At 37.4% G+C, this 20,724-nt stretch overlaps 1 protein-coding gene across 2 annotated transcripts in view; it reads right to left on the bottom strand.

The window, feature by feature from the left end:
* Window positions 1-20,724, bottom strand: part of GSTCD (glutathione S-transferase C-terminal domain containing) — a 151,621-nt gene that overhangs the window by 42,291 nt on the left and 88,606 nt on the right. Inside the window, exon 6 of one of the 2 annotated variants that reach the window (XM_059887525.1) lies at window positions 15,265-15,342. Within the exon in view, the coding sequence (XP_059743508.1) occupies window positions 15,265-15,342 (78 nt within the window). 2 annotated transcript variants of the gene reach the window in all.

Raw genomic sequence — 20,724 nt, forward strand, 5'->3', positions numbered from 1 at the left:
GTTATTTACACCACACAAAATAAACATTTCTTTGCCCTGGAATTTAGTGAAAAAAAAAAATTCACAATATCTTCCAAGTTGCCCACAAGACCAAATTGAAATGCTTTAAAACAACAAAAGTTAACTCTAGAATATAAGTATTTATTTCTTTTCCAGGGGATTAAATTAACAAAAGTAAGAGCTTTTAATACTTCCATTAACTTTTGAGATCATTCAAGTAATCCTCAATTTGACTTTTCATTTGATGTTTCACTGTATTTAGGTCAAATGATACACTAGTAACCTGAATAGTGAGTGTTAACTTTCCTGAAGTTAAACTTTCCTATTTTTAAAAATAGCTTCTCATGTGCATAGTATTCCAACTTCTACTATGATACGACCCATAGGTTTTCTTGTTTGATTTTTTTCAAATATTTCATTTTGATTAAAAAAATGAAAATGGTGTATATCTAAGGTGGTATGGTCCCCAATTCTTTTATAATATTAATACTATATTAATATACAGTATTTCCCTCAAGAGGTGGCATCTATGTCTGCTCCCTTGAATTGAGCTCTGTGCAGATTTGACTGGCGTAACCGAGAAGAAACACTGTGCACGCTTCTGGTCGGTTCCACATCCTATCTTTTGAGACACTTGCTCTCGGAACACAAACCATGCTTTAGGAAGCCAACTCTCTCCAGCTGATGATGTATGAACAAACAAGTTCTACCATGTCCTACCTGAGTTGTGTGTATGTGTTCACCTGCTCAATTGTGTCTGACTCTTGGTGGCCCCATAAACTGAAGCCCACCAGACTCCTCTGCTCATAGAATTTTCCAAGCAAGAATACTGGAGTGGGGTGCCATTTCCTACTCCAGGGGATCTTCCTGACCCAGGGATCAAACCTGCGTCTCCTCTGTTTGCAGGAGGATTCTTCACCGCTAGTACCAACTGAGATGACCTTCTGAGTTGAGGATTTGTGAATAAAATACATAAGTGTTGTTTTCAACTCACTAAGCTTGTTGGTACATTTATGCAGCTATAGATCATACGAATGACATCCTAACACTGGATTTGTGAGGATTATCATAATTGAACAGTATTTATTCAGGCATCTACCTATACATGAACTGTGAAGTTGGAGAAGACTCTTGAGAGTCCCTTGGACTGCAAGGAGATCAAACCAGTCAATCCTAAAGGAAATCAATCCTGAATATTCATTGGAGGGACTGATGCTGAGGCTGAAGCTCCAATACTTTGGCCACCTTATGCAAAGAGCTGATTCATTGGCAAAGACCCTGATACTGGGAAAGATTGAAGGCAGGAGGAGAAGGGGACAACAGAGGACGAGATGGTTGGATGGCATCACTGACTCAATGGACATGATTTTGAGCAAGTTCCAGGAGATGGTGAAGGACAGGAAAGTCTGGCATGCTGCAGTCCATGGGGTTGCAAAGAGTCAGACATGATTGAGTGACTGAATAACAACAACCTATACAAGAAATGGTGCTGGATACGATGACAGTAACCAAAATAGAGGACTGTTATTATACATAAGAATTAATAGCCCAAGGCAATGGTATTCATTACAAGTTAGAGAGGGACTCCTCTATAAACCTCAGAGGTAGTCTTGAATTCCAGTCCTACTATTTCTTTTCTCTTTCTGATAGTCCTAAACCTTATGAGCCTAAATGTAAAGAATGTTGGGATCTAAGCAGCAAGGGATGGTGGAAAGAAAAAGATAATGGTAAGGAACCCAGGTATAGGCATGCGTAGAGATGGGGACAATGATCCAAATACATATTCAAGAGATACCAAATGTGGTATCGATATTCACACAGGTCTAGAGAGAGTGGTCGCTAGCAGACCAACGGGGGTCTCCAGACAGCAGCGTTGAGGGAAAAGTAGGTTTATCAACGGGCACTTGTGGGTGGCAGAACTTATACTAAGTCACAAGAGATGAAAGATCTAAAAAGGCTGCACTGAAACTGTTCCATTTGGGAGGTTGGAGTTTACTAATATATGGATACACTAGTTCAGGGCCTGGGTAGAGCAGGCGAAGGGCTGCAGGCTGCAGCTGCTAAGTCGCTTCAGCTGTGTCCGACGCTGTGCGACCCCATAGACGGCAGCCCACCAGGCTCCCCCAGCCCTGGGATTCTCCTGGCAAGAACACTGGAGCAGGTTGCCATTTCCTTCTCCAATGTATGAAAGTGAAAAGTGAAGTGAAAGTGAGAAGTGCTCAGTCATGTCCAACTCTCAGTGAAGGCAGGTACTGACATTTTTCCCTAAACTGGAATTTCGTTATCTTCCTCCCTCTCTCTGGTTCTTTCATTATAACCTCTGCAGAGTAGTTATTAATTTAGCAAAAAAATTTAAGCACTCATTATATATCTAGTCCTGATCAAGGAGCTAGAACTCAATGGAAAGCAAGAGAGATTCTGATATTTCAAGGAAGAGAGTTTGACAACAAACAGTTAAATCAAGTGATAAATGATATGAAGGAAATGAAAATAGAATGATATGGTTGAAATTGACCTGGTGGAATTTTAGATTAGGTGGCTAAGAAAAGTCCTATTGAGCAACAAACAAAACTGAGATCTGAACGACAAGAATCTAGCCATGTGAAACAAGAGGAAAAAACACTTCATAGAGAAAGAACTACTGATGTGGTCATCAGGGAAAGAATGTTTGAGGAAGATAATTATAATTATACAAATATATATTTCTTCATCACTAATATATAAATAAAGTCACTGATGAGATATTCTTATTTGTTGGTATTAGCACAACTGAATGATTATTATGTGCTAAAAATGTTTTATTTATTGTTTCAGTCCTTTGTCAGGAGGTTGGTGCTGTTACTTCATTGTGAGATGAATAAATCTTACAAAAAAAAGAGTAACTTGCCTCGGTCATATAGTTATACCACGGTACAGCCAAGGTTAAATTCTGCCAGTCTCACTGCAGGGCCTAGGCTCCTACCCACTACCCCAGGAATGACAAATCTTTATAAGATTTTTTGAATAGGACACAAATATATACAGGGCTATCTATCTGTTAAACACTGTTTTGTTAAAGTTACTGTCTTTTTTAGAAAAAACAAATACAACTTTTTTTTTTTCTAGTTTAGTATACACTGCTGCTTTCTTTGTGTGGTATAAATATATATTTCACCTGTATTTCAACACAAGATTTCTACTCATCATTATTGAATATCAGTCTTTTGTATTTTGGTAATATACAGCATTCCAATCTCAAAGTCAGCGTGAAATGCATGCTAAAGTCAACTTTTAAGAAGAGTGTCATGCAATGAGAGTGCTGGAGTTGAATCATATGTACATAAATGTCTTTAACATAGTAAAATAACTTATTCAAAACTTGACTGGGTGGTTACTGTATATTCAGGGAAAGTGTTTCTTTTGGTCATAACCAAAGTTTGATAAATATTATTTGTAGGTTTTCATTCAAATCCCTAAGAAAGGCAATGCCAAAGAATGTTCAAACTACTGCACAATTGTACTCATCGTTGGCAAAGTAATCCTCAAAATTCTTCAAGAGAAGCTTCAACAGTACGTGAACTGAGAAATTCCAGATGTACAAGGTGGATTTAGAAAAGGCAGAGGAACCAGATACCAAATTGCCAACATCTGTTGGATCATCGAAAAAGCAAGAGAGTTCCAGAAAAAATTTATTTCTGCTTTATTGACCATGCCAAATCATTTGATTGTGCGGATCACAACAAACTGTGAAAAATTCTTAAAGAGATGGGAATACCAGACCACCTTACCTGCCTCCTGAGAAACCTGTATGCAGGTCAAGAAGCAACAGTTAGAAGTGGACATGGAACAACAGACTGGTTCCAAATAGGAAAAAGAGTATATCAAAGCTGTATATTGTCACCCTGTTTATTTAACTTTTATTCAGAATACATCATACGAAATGCTAGGCTGGATGAAGCACAAGCTGGAATCAAAATTGCTGGGAGAAATATCAATAACCTCATACAGGCAGATGACACCACCCTCATGGCAGAGAGCGAAGAGGAACTAAAGAGCCTCTTGGTGAAGATGAAAGAGGACAGTGAAAAAGTTGGCTTAAAACTCAACATTCAGAAAACTAAGATCATGGCATCCAGTCCCATCACTTCATAGCAAATAGATGGGCAAACAATGGAAACAGTAACAGACTTTATTTTCTTGGGCTCCAAAATCACTGCAGATGGTGACTTCAGCCACTAAATTAAAAGATGCTTGCTCTTTGGAAGAAAAGCTATGACCATCCTAGACAGCATATTAAAAAGCAGAGACATTACTTTGCCGACAAAGGTCCATCTAATCAAAGCTTTGGTTTTTCCAGTAGTCACGTATGGATGTGAGAGTTGGACCATGAAGAAAGCTGAGTGCTGAAGAATTGATGCTTTTGAACTGTGGTGTTGGAGAAGATTCTTGAGAGTCCCTTGGACTGTAAGGAGATTCAATCAGTCAATCCTAAAGGAAATCAGTCCTCAATATTCATTGGAAGGACTGATGCTGAAGCTGAAACTCCAATACTTTGGCCACCTGATGCAAAGAACTGACTCACTGGAAAAGACCCTGATGCTGGGAAAGACTGAAGGCAGGAGAAGAAGGTGACGACAGAGGATGAGATGGTTGGATGGCATCATTGACTCGATGGACATGAGTTTGAGCAAGCTCCGGGAGTTGGTGATGCACAGGGAAGCCTGGCATGCTGCAGTCCATGGGGTCGCAAAGAGTCAGATACGACTGAGTGACTGAACTGAACTGAATGGAATACTTCTAGCTGTACATTGCTTAGACTTTCAAGTGCAAAAGTCATGGTCAATAGTGAATTAAAAACTACAGTGTGTTAGTATGTACAAATGTGCATACACAAAACCAACCAACCAACCAAAGAACCAAAATAATCACAGCATGCTTGACATTTACTTGTTAAAGGAACACTTCCTGGATTCACATAATCATTAAAAAGAATTTTCAGAAATTCAGAACAGAAGAACTTGGAAGTAAATTTGAAGTAACTCAGAATGGGTAGACTTCTCTTATTACAAAGATGTTTCTTTTCTCTCCTTCCTCCGGTAGTTTAAAATTCCACATCTCTAGCAAAGACATTCAAATCTATAATTCAGCTAACGCTGTCCTCTGAAACTGTGTATCAGATCTAGATCAAGTTTTCTAATTACATCCTACCTATCTCTGTTTATGCCATTCAGGGACCTCAAACCAAACATATCCATGAATCAAACTCATTTGGCTTCCATTATGAAACCTGTTTCTTTTCTGGAATCCTATTTGTTAATGATACCACCATTTTATTCATCACCCAAAGCCATATCCTCATTTCACAGTCTTTTTATTTCTCACTTTTACTACTGCCACTGACTCAGAATTAAACACTGTCCTATATTCTCAACCTTTCACACCTATCCTTGAAAAATGCCAGTGTATTCGTGCTGCTTCCCTTCTTGCAAGTCTTCAATGGCCTGGCAGAATAGATGTTAAAGATCGAGACCTCATTGTCTGACGCAGTTTACTTCCTGCCGCCTCTTTGCTCCTGCACTCTCACCATTCTTTGGTCCGATGGAACACTTAGATATTGTCTGAACGTATCATGCTATTTCACCTTTCTGAGTTTTTAAATGTATTGTTTTGTCATGCATACTACTGTCTCAGAAATCACTAACTGTTTCTGGAACATTAGCTCCTCAAGATATTAAGAGCTACTGGGAGGGAAACAAGGTCACATCCACAATCAGGTAGCCTTAGGCAATTCATATATTATTTAATTTTTTGGAGAATCACAATGCTCATTAGCATAGTGAAGGCTCTACAGAGTCTCGGAGTAGAAATACAGTGTTCTCGCAAATTATTTGACAACTGAATACCTTTACTATCTGATTCTCCTTAGGCACTATTTTAAGAACCCACTTCAGAAAACATTGCTTTATCTACTTCTTCACTTAGAAATGCCTATTCATCCTTCGAATTCACTTCCAATGAATGCAGTGAGAAAATGAAGACACAGACCAGATTCTTCAGACTACAAACCGTCTACCTCAGGACAAGTGTATCTCTTCCCAGGGACATCCAGAAATTATTAGTATACAAAACTTAGTCACATACTAGTTAGGCTCAATTCACTAAGTCAGCAACAAAAAGCAACAAAAAGCACCTAAAACATATTCCTTGAAAGTGAGTTATGAAAAATATATTTAGAAGCATGAAGACAATAGTTATTACAATATTTCTTCCTAAATATTAATTTAGAAAAAGAACATGGCATATTTAATGTAAACTTCTGAAATATTCTGAGAACACAGAGTCATAAGTAGTGGTCACCACAGTTAAAATAGATGCTTTGTTTAGTTATATACAGAAACAACAAATTCCTTATGAGAACCCTTGAAGATAATGTTTAAAACTTAACTTTTCTAGATACCCAATGAAACATATATGTAATATAAACATCAAAATATCTTCCCTAACAAACAGCCCCCAAATATATCATCTGACGTTTGTGATATGGACATGGTGGCATAGGGCATTTATGAGTAACACCTACACATTTCCATACCCACAAAACAGGCAAGTGAATCTCCTCATTCTTTAAAACAGGGAGACATATCTGGGTCACTTTCAAGAATTGTTAAAGTCAGGTTTGAACTCATGTATTTCCACCTATTATTTAGAACACACATATACGATACTCAGAGGCACCAAACATACAGAACAAAAAACATCTGGAGATGGTAGTTAGTCAAAATTTCCATCAATTTCCATTAGTTTACTCAAATCTTACAAGCCTGCAATTAGTTTCTACTTTCAAGTTAATAAAAGAAGTGAGAACTGCTCTCTTCATAAGCTAGTAAGAAACAGGTAGATCTCCTAAAGAATGGGACATTAAAATAAACAATTGTACTGATGGGCTTTAAAATTCACATATGGATGATTTAGCAAAAGACTTTGTACTTCCATTTATAATAAAAGAAACAACACAATGTTAACATTTGAGAATTTTAGTTGCCTTTTAAGGAATTATACCCAAACATCAAGAAAAAACATACTGGGATTAGGAATAAGAAGCAAAACTAAAAATAATCCATTAATTTATACAACCCAAAAAAAGTAATTTCTTTGCTAAAGTATATTTTGAAACATTGCAAACATTTCAAGAGGAAAAGAACAGCAGTTATAAAACTAAAACTGTCACTAGAAGTAGGAAAAAAAAAACCAACACATTTTCTTTCTATCACTAACAGACAAGTAAGAGAGCCATTTCAACAGCCAACTGACAAATATTTGTAGGGTGCTAAGCACTGACTCACTGGAAAAGACCCTGATGCTGGGAAAGATTGAAGGCGGGAGGAGAAGGGGATGACAGAGGATGAGATGGTTGGATGGTATCACCGACTCAGTGGACATAAGTTTGGGTAGGCTCTGGGAGTTGGTGATGGAGCGGAAGCCTGGCGTGCTGCAGTCCATGGGGTCACAAAGAGTCGGATACGACTGAGTGACTGAACTGAACTCAACTGAAGCACTGCTCTCAGGGTTGGGAATATAGCAGTTCGGGCTGCCACAGAAGACGTACTCCAGTGAAGGTAAACAGATGATACACACAAAACAAACATATTGCATCAGGGCTAAAAAGAAACATAAACAGAGAAAGGGGTCAAAGAGTAAAGGAGAGGAGACTTATTTTAGACAGGATGGATGATCTGAAAGGCACTTTCTGATAAGGTGACATGTGAGATCTGAATGAAGTGACCGAGTCAGCCATATGGATTGTTTGGGGAAGAGTTTTCCAGGCAAAGGGGATAACAGATAGAGTTAGTAAATAGGAGATGGACAGAAGATCAAAGAAATAGCCAGGGGTCAGAGTACGCAGGACTGTAAAATCTATGTAAGAACTTTGGGTTTTGAGTTAGATGCATTTTGTGACATTATTTGACATTTTAGAAAAAAATCTCCCAAGTGGCGCAGTGGTAAAGAATCCACTTGCCAAGGCAGGAGTTGCTAGAGATGGGGGTTTAATCCCTGGGTTGGGAAGATCCTCTCGAAGAGGAAATGGCAACCCACTCCAGTATTCTTGCCTGGAGGACCCTGATGGACAGAGGAGCCTGGAGGGCTACAGTTCCTGGGGTTGCAAAGAATGAGACATGACTAAGCACGCATGCACCCATGTATTATAATGCAGGGCAAGTGTGTAAAATTCATTCTCTTTAAAAATGTGAAGACAACAGGTGCTCCAGGCCTCAGCAATTCAGGACAAATCTGATACAAGGTCAAAAAGAATCACAGAATCTCAGATTTGGAAAGACAACTAAAGATAATTTAATCCAACCACACCTCTAACGCTGTTACTAAAACCAATCTCTGTCTCTATAGTTTCTTCAGGATACAGTTGATGATAATTCACTGCCTGATATTAAAGTCACTTATGGAAAAAAATATATTGAAGATGGCGGAGGAGTAGGACAGGGAGAACACTTTCTCCCCCACAAATTCATCAAAAGAACGTTTAAACGCTGAGTAAATTCCACAAAACAACTTCTGAATGCCGGCAGAGGACATCAGGCACCCAGAAAAGCAACCCAAGTCTTCGAAAGGAGATTTTTAACTTTTGCTTTTTGGTATTTGTTATTAATTTTATACCTATATTTTCTTTATAATTTTTGCGACTTTGTTTTTTTTCTTTCTTTCTTTTCCTTCTTCTTTTCTTTAACATTGTATTTTTTAAATTCCAAACTCTACTCTAGATTTTTAATTTTTGCTTCTATGTATTTGTTACCAATTTTGTACCTTTAAGAACCCAATCTTCAGTACCCATTTTTCACTAGGGAGCGAGATTACTGGCTTGACTGCTCTCTCTCCCTTTGGACTCTCCTTTTTCTCCACCAGGTCGCCTGTGTCTCCTCCCTAACCCCTCTCTACTCTACCCAACTCTGTGAATTTCTGTGTGTTCCAGACGGTGGAGAACACTTAGGGAACTGATTACTGGCTGGATCTGTCTCCGTCCTTTTCATTCCCCCCTTTTATCCTACTGGCCACCTCTGCCTCCTTCCTCCTTCTTCTCTTCTCTGTATAACTCCATGAACATCTCTGAGCATCTCTGAGTTGTGGAGTGCACACAAGGAAGTGATTACTGGCTAGCCCACTCTCTCCTCTTTTGATTCCACCTCATCTCATTCGGGTCACCTCTAACTCCCTCCTCCCTCTTCTCCATGTAATGCTGTGAACCTCTCTGGGTGACACTCACGGTGGAGAAACTTTTCATCTTTAATGTAGATGTTTTATCAATGATGCTGTATAGAAGGAGAAGTTTTGAAACTACTGTAAAAATAAGACCAATAACTGGAAGCAGGAGGCTTAAGTCCAAACCCTGACTCGAGGGAACTCCTGACTCCAGGGAACATTAATTGACAGGAGCTCATCAAACGCCTTCATACCTACACTGAAACCAAGCACCACACAAGGGCCAACAAGTTCCAGGACAAGACAAACCAAACAAATTCTCCAGCAACAAAGGAACACAGCCCTGAGCTCCAAGATACAGGCTGCCCAAAGTCACCCCAAAACCATCGACATCTCAAAACTCATTACTGGACACTTCATTGCACTCCAGAGAGAAGAAATCCAGCTTCACCCACCAGAACACTGACACAAGCTTCCTTAACCAAGAAACCTTGACAAGTCACCTGTACAAACCCACACAGGGCGAGGAAACGCCACAATAAAGAGAACTCCACAAACTGCCAGAATACAGAAAGGACACCCCAAACTCAGCAATTTAAACAAGATGAAGAGACAGAGGAATACCCAGCAGATAAAGGAACAGGATAAATGCCCACCAAACCAAATAAAAGAGGAAGAGATAGGGAATCTACCTGATAAAGAATTCCAAATAATGATAGGGAAATTGATCCAAAATCTTGAAATCAAAATGGAATCACAGATAAATAGCCTGGAGACAAGGATTGAGAAGATGCAAGAAAGGTTTAACAAGGACCTAGAAGAAATAAAAGAGAGTCAATATATAATGAATAATGCAATAAATGAAATTAAAAACACTCTGGAGGCAACAAATAGTAGAATAACAGAGGCAGAAGATAGGATTAGTGAATTAGAAGATAGAATGGTAGAAATAAATGAATCAGAGAAGAAAAAAGAAAAACAAATTAAAAGAAATGAGAACAATCTCAGAGACCTCCAGGACAATATTAAACGCTACAACATTTGAATCATAGGGGTCCCAGAAGAAGAAGACAAAAAGAAAGACCATGAGAAAATACTTGAGGAGATAATAGTTGAAAACTTCCCTAAAATGGGGAAGGAAATAATCACTCAAGTCCAAGAAACCCAGAGAGTCCCAAACAGGATAAACCCAAGGCGAAACACCCCAGGACACATATTAATCAAGTTAACAAAGATCAGACACAAAGAACAAATATTAAAAGCAGCAAGGGAAAAACAACAACTAACACACAAGGGGATTCCCATAAGGATAACAGCTGATCTTTCAATAGAAACTCATCAAGCCAGGAGGGAATGGCAAGACATACTTAAAGCAATGAAAGAAAATAACCTACAGCCCAAATTATTGTACCCAGCAAGGATCTCATTCAAATATGAAGGAGAAATCAAAAGCTTTACAGACAAGCAAAAGCTGAGAGAATTCAGCACCACCAAACCAGCTCTCCAACAAATACTAAAGGATATTATCTAGACAGGAAACACAAAAATGGTGTATAAATTCAAACCCAAAACAATAAAGTAAATGGCAACGGGATCATACTTACCAGTAATTACCTTAAACGTAAATGGGTTGAATGCCCCAACCAAAAGACAAAGACTGGCTGAATGGATACAAAAACAAGACCCCTACATATGTTGTCTACAAGAGACCCACCTCAAAACAGGGGACACAAACAGACTGAAAGTGAAGGGCTGGAAAAAGATTTTCCATGCAAATAGGGACCAAAAGAAAGCAGGAGTAGCAATACTCATCAGATAAAATAGACTTTAAAACAAAGGCTGTGAAAAGAGACAAAGACGGTCACTACATAATGATCAAAGGATCAATCCAAGAAGAAGATATAACAATTATAAATATATATGCACCCAACACGGGAGCACTGCAATATGTAAGACAAATGCTAACAAGTATGAAAGGAGAAATTAACAATAACACAATAATAGTGGGAGACTTTAATACCCCACTCACACCTATGGATAGATCAACTAAACAGAAAATTAACAAGGAAACACAAACTTTAAATGATACAATAGACCAGTTAGACCTAATTGATATCTATAGGACATTTCATCTCAAAACAATGAATTTCACCTTTTTCTCAAGCGCACATGGAACCTCCTCCAGGATAGATCACATCCTGGGCCATAAATCTAGCCTTAGTAAATTCAAAAAAATAGAAATCATTCCAAGCATCTTTTCTGACCACAATACAGTAAGATTAGATCTCAATTACAGGAGCAAAACTGTTAAAAATTCCAACATATGGAGGCTGAACAACACGCTGCTGAATAACCAACAAATCACAGAAGAAATTAAAAAAGAAATCAAAATTTGCATAGAAACGAATGAAAACACAACAACCCAAAACCTGTGGGACACTGTAAAAGCAGTCCTAAGGGAAAAGTTCATAGCAATACAGGCATACCTCAAGAAACAAGAAAAAGTCAAATAAATAACCTAACTCTACACCTAAAGCAACTAGAAAAGGAAGAAATGAAGAACCCCAGGGTTAGTAGAAGGAAAGAAATCTTTAAAATTAGGGCAGAAATAAATGCAAAAGAAACAAAAGAGACCATGGCAAAAATCAACAAAGCCAAAAGCTGGTTCTTTGAAAGGATAAATAAAATTGACAAACCATTAGCCAGACTCATCAAGAAACAAAGGGAGAAAAATCAAATCAATAAAATTAGAAATGAAAATGGAGAGATCACAACAGACAACACACAAAGGATCATAAGAGACTACTATCAGCAATTATATGCCAATAAAATGGACAACGTGGAAGAAATGGACAAATTCTTAGAAAAGTACAACTTTCCAAAACTGGACCAGAAAGAAATAGAAAATCTTAACAGACCCATCACAAGCACGGAAATTGAAACTGTAATCAAAAATCTTCCAGCAAACAAAAGCCCAGGTCCAGATGGCTTCACAGCTGAATCCTACCAAAAATTTAGAGAAGAGCTAACACCTATCCTACTCAAACTCTTCCAGAAAATTGCAGAGGAAGGGAAACTTCTAAACTCATTCTATGAGGCCACCATCACCCTAATACCAAAACCTTACAAAGATCCCACAAAAAAAGAAAACTACAGGCCAATATCACTGATGAACATAGATGCAAAAATCCTTAACAAAATTCTAGCAATCAGAATCCAACAACATATTAAAAAGATCATACACCATGACCAAGTGGGTTTTATCCCAGGGATGCAAGGATTCTTCAAAATCCGCAAATCAATCAATGTAATATACCACATTAACAAATTGAAAAATAAAAACCATATGATTATCTCAATAGATGCAGAGAAAGCCTTTGACAAAATTCAACATCCATTTATGATAAAAACTCTCCAGAAAGCAGGAATAGAAGGAACATACCTCAACATAATAAAAGCTATATATGACAAGCCCACAGCAAACATTATCCTCAATGGTGAAAAATTGAAAGCATTTCCTCTAAAGTCAGGAACAAGACAAGGGTGCCCACTTTCACCATTACTATTCAACATAGTATTGGAAGTTTTGGCCACAGCAATCAGAGCAGAAAATGAAATAAAAGGAATCCAAATTGGAAAAGAAGAAGTAAAACTCTCCCTGTTTGCAGATGACATGATCCTCTACATAGAAAACTCTAAAGACTCCACCAGAAAATTACTAGAACTAATCAATGATTATAGTAAAGTTGCAGGATATAAAAACAACACTCAGAAATCTCTTGCATTCCTATACACTAATAATGAGAAAACAGAAAGAGAAATTAAGGAAACAATTCCATTCACCATTGCAATGGAAAGAATAAAATACTTAGGAATATATCTACCTAAAGTAACTAAAGACCTATATATAAAAAACTATAAAACACTGGTGAATGAAATCAAAGAGGACAGTTATAGATGGAGAAATATACCATGTTCATGGATTGGAAGAATCAGTATAGTGAAAATGAGTATACTACCCAAAGCAATTGATAGATTCAATGCAATCCCAATCAAGCTACCAATTGTATTCTTCACAGAGGTAGAACAAATAATTTCACCATTTGTATGGAAATACAAAAAACCTCGAATAGCCATGGCTGTCTTGAGAAAGAAGAATGGAACTGGAGGAATCAACCTACCTGACTTCAGGCTCTACTACAAAGCCATAGTCATCAAGACAGTATGATACTGGCACAAAGACAGAAATATAGATCAATGGAACAAAATAGAAAGCCCAGAGATAAATCCACACACATATGGACACCTTATCTTTGACAAAGGAGGCAAAACTATACAATGGATTAAAGACAATCTCTTTAACAAGTGGTGCTGGGAAAACTGGCCAACCACTTGTAAAAGAATGAAACTAGAACACTTTCTAACACCATACACAAAAATAAACTCAAAATGGATTAAAGATCTAAACGTAAGACCAGAAACTATAAAACTCCTAGAGGAGAACATAGGCAAAACACTCTCCAACATATATCACAGCAGGATCCTCTAGGACCTACTCCCAGAATATTGGAAATAAAAGCAAAAATAAACAAATGGGACCTAATTAAACTTAAAAGCTTCTGCACAACAAAGGAAACTATTAGCAAGGTGAAAAGACAGCCTTCAGAATGGGAGAAAATAATAGCAAATGAAGCAACTGACAAACAACTAATCTCAAAAATATACAAGCAACTCCTACAGCTCAATTCCAGAAAAATAAATGACCCAATCAAAAAATGGGCCAAAGATCTAAATAGACATTTCTCCAAAGAAGACATACAGATGGCTAACAAACACATGAAAAGATGCTCAACATCACTCATTATCAGAGAAATGCAAATCAAAACCACTAATGAGGTACCATTTCACGCCAGTTAGAATGGCTGCGATCCAAAAGTCTACAAATAATAAATGCTGGAGAGGGTGTGGAGAAAAGGGAACCCTCTTACACTGTTGGTGGGAATGCAAACTAGTACAGCCACTATGGAGAACAGTGTGGAGATTCCTTAAAAAACTGGAAATAGAACTGCCTTATGATCCAGCAATCCCACTGCTGGGCATACACACTGAGGAAACCAGAAGGGAAAGAGCCACGTGTACCCCAATGTTCATCACAGCACTGTTCATAATAGCCAGGACATGGAAGCAACCTAGATGTCCATCAGCAGATGAATGGATAAGAAAGCTATGGTACATATACACAATGGAGTATTACTCAGCCATTAAAAAGAATACATTTGAAATCAGTTCTAATGAGGTGGATGAAACTGGAGCCTATTATACAGAGTGAAGTAAGCCAGAAAGAAAAACACCAATACAGTATACTAACACATATATAAGGAATTTAGAAAGATGGTAACAATAACCCTGTATATGAGACAGCAAAAGAGACACTGATGTATAGAACAGTTTTATGGACTCTGTGGGAGAGGGAGAGGGTGGGAAGATTTGGGAGAATGGCATTGAAACATGTATACTATCATGTATGAAACGAGTTCCCAGTCCAGGTTCGATGCACGATGCTGGATGCTTGGGGCTGGTCCACTGGGACGACCCAGAGGGATGGTATGGGGAAGGAGGAGGGAGGGGGATTCAGGATGGGAAACACGTGTATACCTGTGGCAGATTCATTTCGATGTTTGGCAAAACCAATACAATATTGTAAAGTTTAAAAATAAAATAAAATAAATAGGGATAATAACACCTAAAAAAAAAAAAATATATATATATATATATATATATATAGTTATCTTTCTGAAAATTGGAATGTTTTTGGTATTTGTTAGCTTTAAATTTTTTAAGTGTATTATGATTTTGTTCAAAATAAAAATTCACATTGGTTCTAAAAAAAAAAAAAAATAAAGTCACTTATGAAACTAGAATCAAGTTCACCCAAAGTTAAATAGCTGGCTTCCCAGATGGCTCACTGGGTAGAGAATATGCCTGCCATGAAGGAGACATAAGAGATGCAGGCTAGATCCCTGATTGGGAAGATCCCCTGGAGGAGGAAACAGCAACCCACTCCAGTATTCTTACCTGAAAAAATCCTGTGGACAGAGGATCCTGGCAGGCCACAGTCCATGGGGTCACAAAGAGTTGGACACGACTGAGCAACTGAGCGGAGCACACAAGCACAGAGAGGAATATAAACCATCCACTGGAATCCTCTGACATGACAGTGCCATGATAAGTACTTTGTCTACACCATCTCCTGTGTTGAAAACTACTTATATAAAAGGTATTGGGGACATATGTATACCCAGTGGCTGATTCATATTGATGTTCGGCAGGAACCAACACAATTCTATACAGCAATTATCCTTCAATTCAAAAAAATAAAGTTTTTAAAAAAGGAATACATTTTACCTTCGATTTTCCATGTAAATAAAGGAGGTTCAAAAAGTTTGGATACTATCCCCAGAGTCATATAGCGATTTGCATCAGTTGATGGAATTTACATGTGTGCTGTAGTTATTGCAATCTTATTTTAAGGACTTCTCAGTAAGACTTCAAACTTTAATCTTTTCCAACTGGATACTGATTTCATATTCCCTTGTACCTAGTGGATTTTCAAGTATGCCTATTGAATTAAACACTTCAGCAAACTTAAATCTCTTAAGAAATCTACGACTATTCAGGACATGGTGCTGATCACCAGGTACTTAAGAGGAAAGGAGAACTGAAAGAAGAAGAAACAGTAGCAAAAACTGAAGAAATGAATATTATACAGAATCAACCTAAGTTTCTCCACTGATTAAATACACAGATGAAGTAAAGTGGACTCTATGTTGATATTAAAAAATATCTAACAGTAATGAGAACATTTCTAAGAAAACAGTGTTTCATACATATATGGACAATAAAGGCTTACATGCTCAGAGGCAAGCTAGAGTAGGCAGAAGGAAGGGGTCTGAACTAACTGGTAATTTATAAATTCTCACGTAACAAGGGAGAGCTTAAAGAGTGAAATTTTCATTGCTTCACTTTAGTGCAGTGCCAGTCTTTTAATCCCTTCCTGACCTATTTTCATTCAGTGCTGAAAAGGGTACATTGTTTGATTTGGGTATTAGCTTTTAAGGAGATTAGTTTCCAGGGAAAGTAAAGCATTTTGCATATAAAGAGAGAACCTCATACAAGGCATCAGAGTGCACTCTTTTCCCAAATCACCTGTTAAAAACAAATAAAAACAAAACAGTATTCAATATTTATTCCCTCCCAAAATTAGAGATGAAATTAAAATTATTTTGTATGAGAAAATATTTCTCAGTGAAAAATATCTGAAAATCTTGCAAAATACATATGTGCTTTTTAGCATTTTAACCAGAAAGATGAATTTGTTCATGCATAAGCAGGAAATGAAAATTAATAGATCTATCCTTTTAATCATGGATGTCAATCTGCATTAATTATTAATTATGGATTAAAATGCAATTAAAATTCAAACAATGGGGAAATACATAAAGCTTCCTAAATATTCACATAATTTAATTTTTCTTAGAGACTTCTGGCTTGATCTTAACCCTTCAGAATAATTTGTCCATATATCTAAGTGGGTACAGATTACTTTTTTCTCAGCCCTAATAGTTTTAATACCCCTTTTATAACAAATATTTTATAATATACTCCTTAACTATTCCAAAGTAAAATGCAAAGATAATATAGCTTGAAAGTGAAGTCGCTCAGTCATGTCCAACTCTTTGCAACCCCATGGACTGTAGCCCACCAGGCTCCTTAGTCCATGGAATTTTCCAGGCAAGAGTACTGGAGCGGGTTGCCATTTCCTTCTCCAGAGGATCTTCCAAACCCAGGGATAGAACCTGGGTCTCCCACAGTGCAGGCAAACGCTTTACTGTCTGAGCCACCAGGGAAGATCTATATAATCTAAATAAAAATAATCACTTGACTATAATATAAAGACATATATGCTGCTGCTGCTGCTAAGTCACTTCAGTCATGTCCGACTCTGTGCAACCCGAGACAGCAGCCCACCAGGTTCCCCCATCCCTGGGATTCTTCAGGCAAGAACACTGGAGTAGGTTGCCATTTCCTTCTCCAATGCAGGCAAGTGAAAAGTGAAAGTGAAGTTGCTCAGTCATATTCAACTCTCAGCGGCCCCATGGACTGCAGCCTACCAGGCTCCTCCACCCATGGATTGTCCAGGCAAGAGTACTGGAGTGGGTTGCCATTGCCTTCTCCGAAAGACACATATAAAGACATATAAATATAGGACAGTATTGTAACATGCTCAGGCACTTCTAGGGACCAAAATGGCCACTCAGATTTCTAAAACATCCTCAGGGCTCAATATTAAATATCATAACATGTAAATTCTTTGTATTGGGTGAACTTTTCTCTATAATTTAAGGGGTATTTTGTTACTGGAATTTTGTTCCTTATTCACCCAAAGTACCATAAGTTATAGAAAGCAGATTTTCTCAGAACATATCATAATAATTTATGGGATTTGACTTCTATTTCAAAAATTTCCCCCTATAGAAACCACCTTCTGTACATTAGTACTCAATGGTCTAATATAAAGGAGGTATCTGTAGGTAAGTAAACCAATATATTTTGTTTTTTAAATGAGCTCCCTGATATAGCCATCTGGTTATTTTTATATTTCTTTTGTAATAATAATAATAATAATAATAATGAATCACATATCTGAAACCTTTGGAAATATTTCTAATAAACCAAAATTTTCTAGATAACTAAAACATAACCTTCTTAAAAAGTAAAATTTGTGTTATTAAATATCCCCTACATAAAAATGTATTTTATATGCATATATTATAAATAACACTATTGGTAATAAAATGATTACTGGATATCCAATGTCCAGCCTAAGAAATAAAACATTACTAATACTATTAAATCCTATATATATTTCCCTACCCAGTTGTATCTCCCTCATCTTTCCCTGCCCTGAGACTGTCACTATTCTGAATTTTGTGTTTATCATTGCACTGGCTTTCTTTTTTTGCTACATGCATGTATAACCCTAATGCTATATTATTTAGTTTTGAATACTTCTAAACTGTAGGTAAATGGAATTGTATTTTATACATAATTTATGCAAATTTCATTTCTTGCTGTTTTCTAACATTCATCCATGTATATATATGTAACTGTACTTTGTTTTTCCATTGTAGAGTTTTAATATAATTTATCTATTTTCTTGTTGCTAGTCATTTGAAATGTTTCATTTTTGCTTTTTCTTTTTTCAATTACAAACAACTGAAAACATCTACAATTTTGGAATTTTTTAAGCTGGCTGCATATTTGTTAACCTTTTAAAAACTTGAATATAATTTAAACTTTCTTTACTGAGGCCAAGACTATGACTATCAATTTTACACAATACAGCATTAAACAATGCCTTCAGAGGTTATAGAGATGTATTTTCTAATTTTTACTAGAATTAGTATATTTAGTCTGCTTTTTATAGTTCTTCTCTCTTAATCTTCAGCTATTGGCAAGAAACTTCTCATTGCTACAATGTTTATTCTAACATTCTCTATTTTCAATTTCCTCTCCATAGACCTGGAGCCTAGCCAATGAAATGTGAGTGCAGTGCCAACAGGAAGAAAAAATAGGTTATGACTGAAAGGCCAAATGGGAGCTTTTCTAGAGGGAATGTGTACAATCATGAGATAAAATGGTATTATGGGAAGAACAAAGATTTTGGTATTTCAAGTCTGGCTCAGGCATTTATTAGTTGTCTGACTTTGTTGTTACCAAATCTTTCTGAGAGTATCTGCTTTCTCATCTTTAAAATGCACGTAACAATCCTATCTGATAGAACTATTGCAAGAAATAAATAGCACCATAGCATACATAGTCCCAGCTAAGTCACTGGCCTTCAGTAAATGTAGGTTGCTTCTCCTTCATATCTACTTTACATTAGAGCATGGTATTTGCCCAGCTACTTCAAGAGACCAGAGTATTTTTGGCTCACCCCCGGCCCACAGATGTGTTCTATCTAATTCCAGACATACGATCTCCATGGGAGCAGGGTATTATTACAGCTTTAAAAATCACAGCAAGCACTTCATTATAAATGTTAGCAAAACTGCTACTACAGAAAAATTGGTTTGTGACTTAAACACTTCTCAAATGCAAAACAGAAACACAGAGAAAAAAAGTTAAAGAAAGAGCTGAGGAACATGGTAAAGGACAATGAAAAGTCCATTGCGGACAACCAGTCATCCTAAAAAGAAGACCAGAATAAACGGAACGAAGATTTTATTTGAAGAAATATTGTCTTGAGGGACGGAAATTTTCCCGGACAGAAACAGAACCATCTTCTCTAATATACAAGTGTCTAAAGAGTCTACTCACCCTCTTTGGGAAATGAAAAAACAGGGCAATGTCAGGCTCCAGTTAGCCTACATAGTTTTTATATAGTATCTCATTTCATCCTCATACTATTATCTTCATTTTATAAGTGAAGATATTCTCATTAATATTATTCTCATTTTACTGGGGAAATCCTTCATTATCTTTATCTTGCAATTGAAGAAATAGGATGCTCAGGAAAGTTATCAACTTGGCCAGTCACATAGCTATTAATAATAAGTTCAAAAAAAGAGGGCAAGGCAATGGCACCTCACTCCAGTACTCTTGCCTGGAAAATCCCATGGATGGAGGAGCCTGGTGGGCTGCAGTCCGTGGGGTCGCTAAGAGTCGGACACGACTGACTTCACTTTCACTTTTCACGTTCATGCATTGGAGAAGGAAATGGCAGCCCACTCCAGTGTTCTTGCCTGAAGAATCCCAGGGACGGGGGAGCCTGGTGGGCTGCCGTCTATGGGGTCGCACAGAATCGGACACTACTGAAGTGACTTAGCAGCAGCAGCAGCAGCACAAACCATGTCTGTTAGACTCCATCAAATCATAAGCATCCACTGAATGTCTCTTGGAAGAAAAATTATAAAAAGAGAAGATAGAAAAGTAAACATAAATCATGACAAGATAATGACAGGTGGTTTTATGTAATCTTGGTGTGGGTAGCCTTCCTAAATAGGGCATCAAAAGCTTGTTTCTAATTTTAGTTATTTAAATTTTTGTCCTGACGTATTATCCATTTTTTTTTGTTGTTAAAAAAACTATTTTGTTGTTCAGAGACTATTTCAGGTTTACTATGGCAGAAGGGTAAATCAAATAATATATTGATGAACTTCATACAGAAGGGCTGCCCTGGTGGCTCCGCTGGTAAAGAATCTGCCTGCAATGTGTGAGACCTGGGTTCGATCCCTGGGTTGGGAAAATCCCCTGGAGAAGGGAAAGTTTACCCACTCCAGTATTCTAGCCATCTCAAAGGGTCACACAAGACTGAGTGACTTTCACGTTCACGTTAGTTGCTAAGTTGTGTCCAACTCTTGTGAGCCCACGGTCTATAGCCCACCAGACTCCTTTGTCCAAGGGATTCTCCAGGCAAGAAGACTGAAGTGGGTTACTATTTCCTCCCCTAGGGGATCTGTCTGACCCGGGACT

The sequence above is a fragment of the Bos taurus genome, chromosome 6 (genome assembly GCF_002263795.3).
Source record: "Bos taurus isolate L1 Dominette 01449 registration number 42190680 breed Hereford chromosome 6, ARS-UCD2.0, whole genome shotgun sequence".
In the NCBI taxonomy this organism is placed as follows: Eukaryota; Metazoa; Chordata; class Mammalia; order Artiodactyla; family Bovidae; genus Bos; species Bos taurus.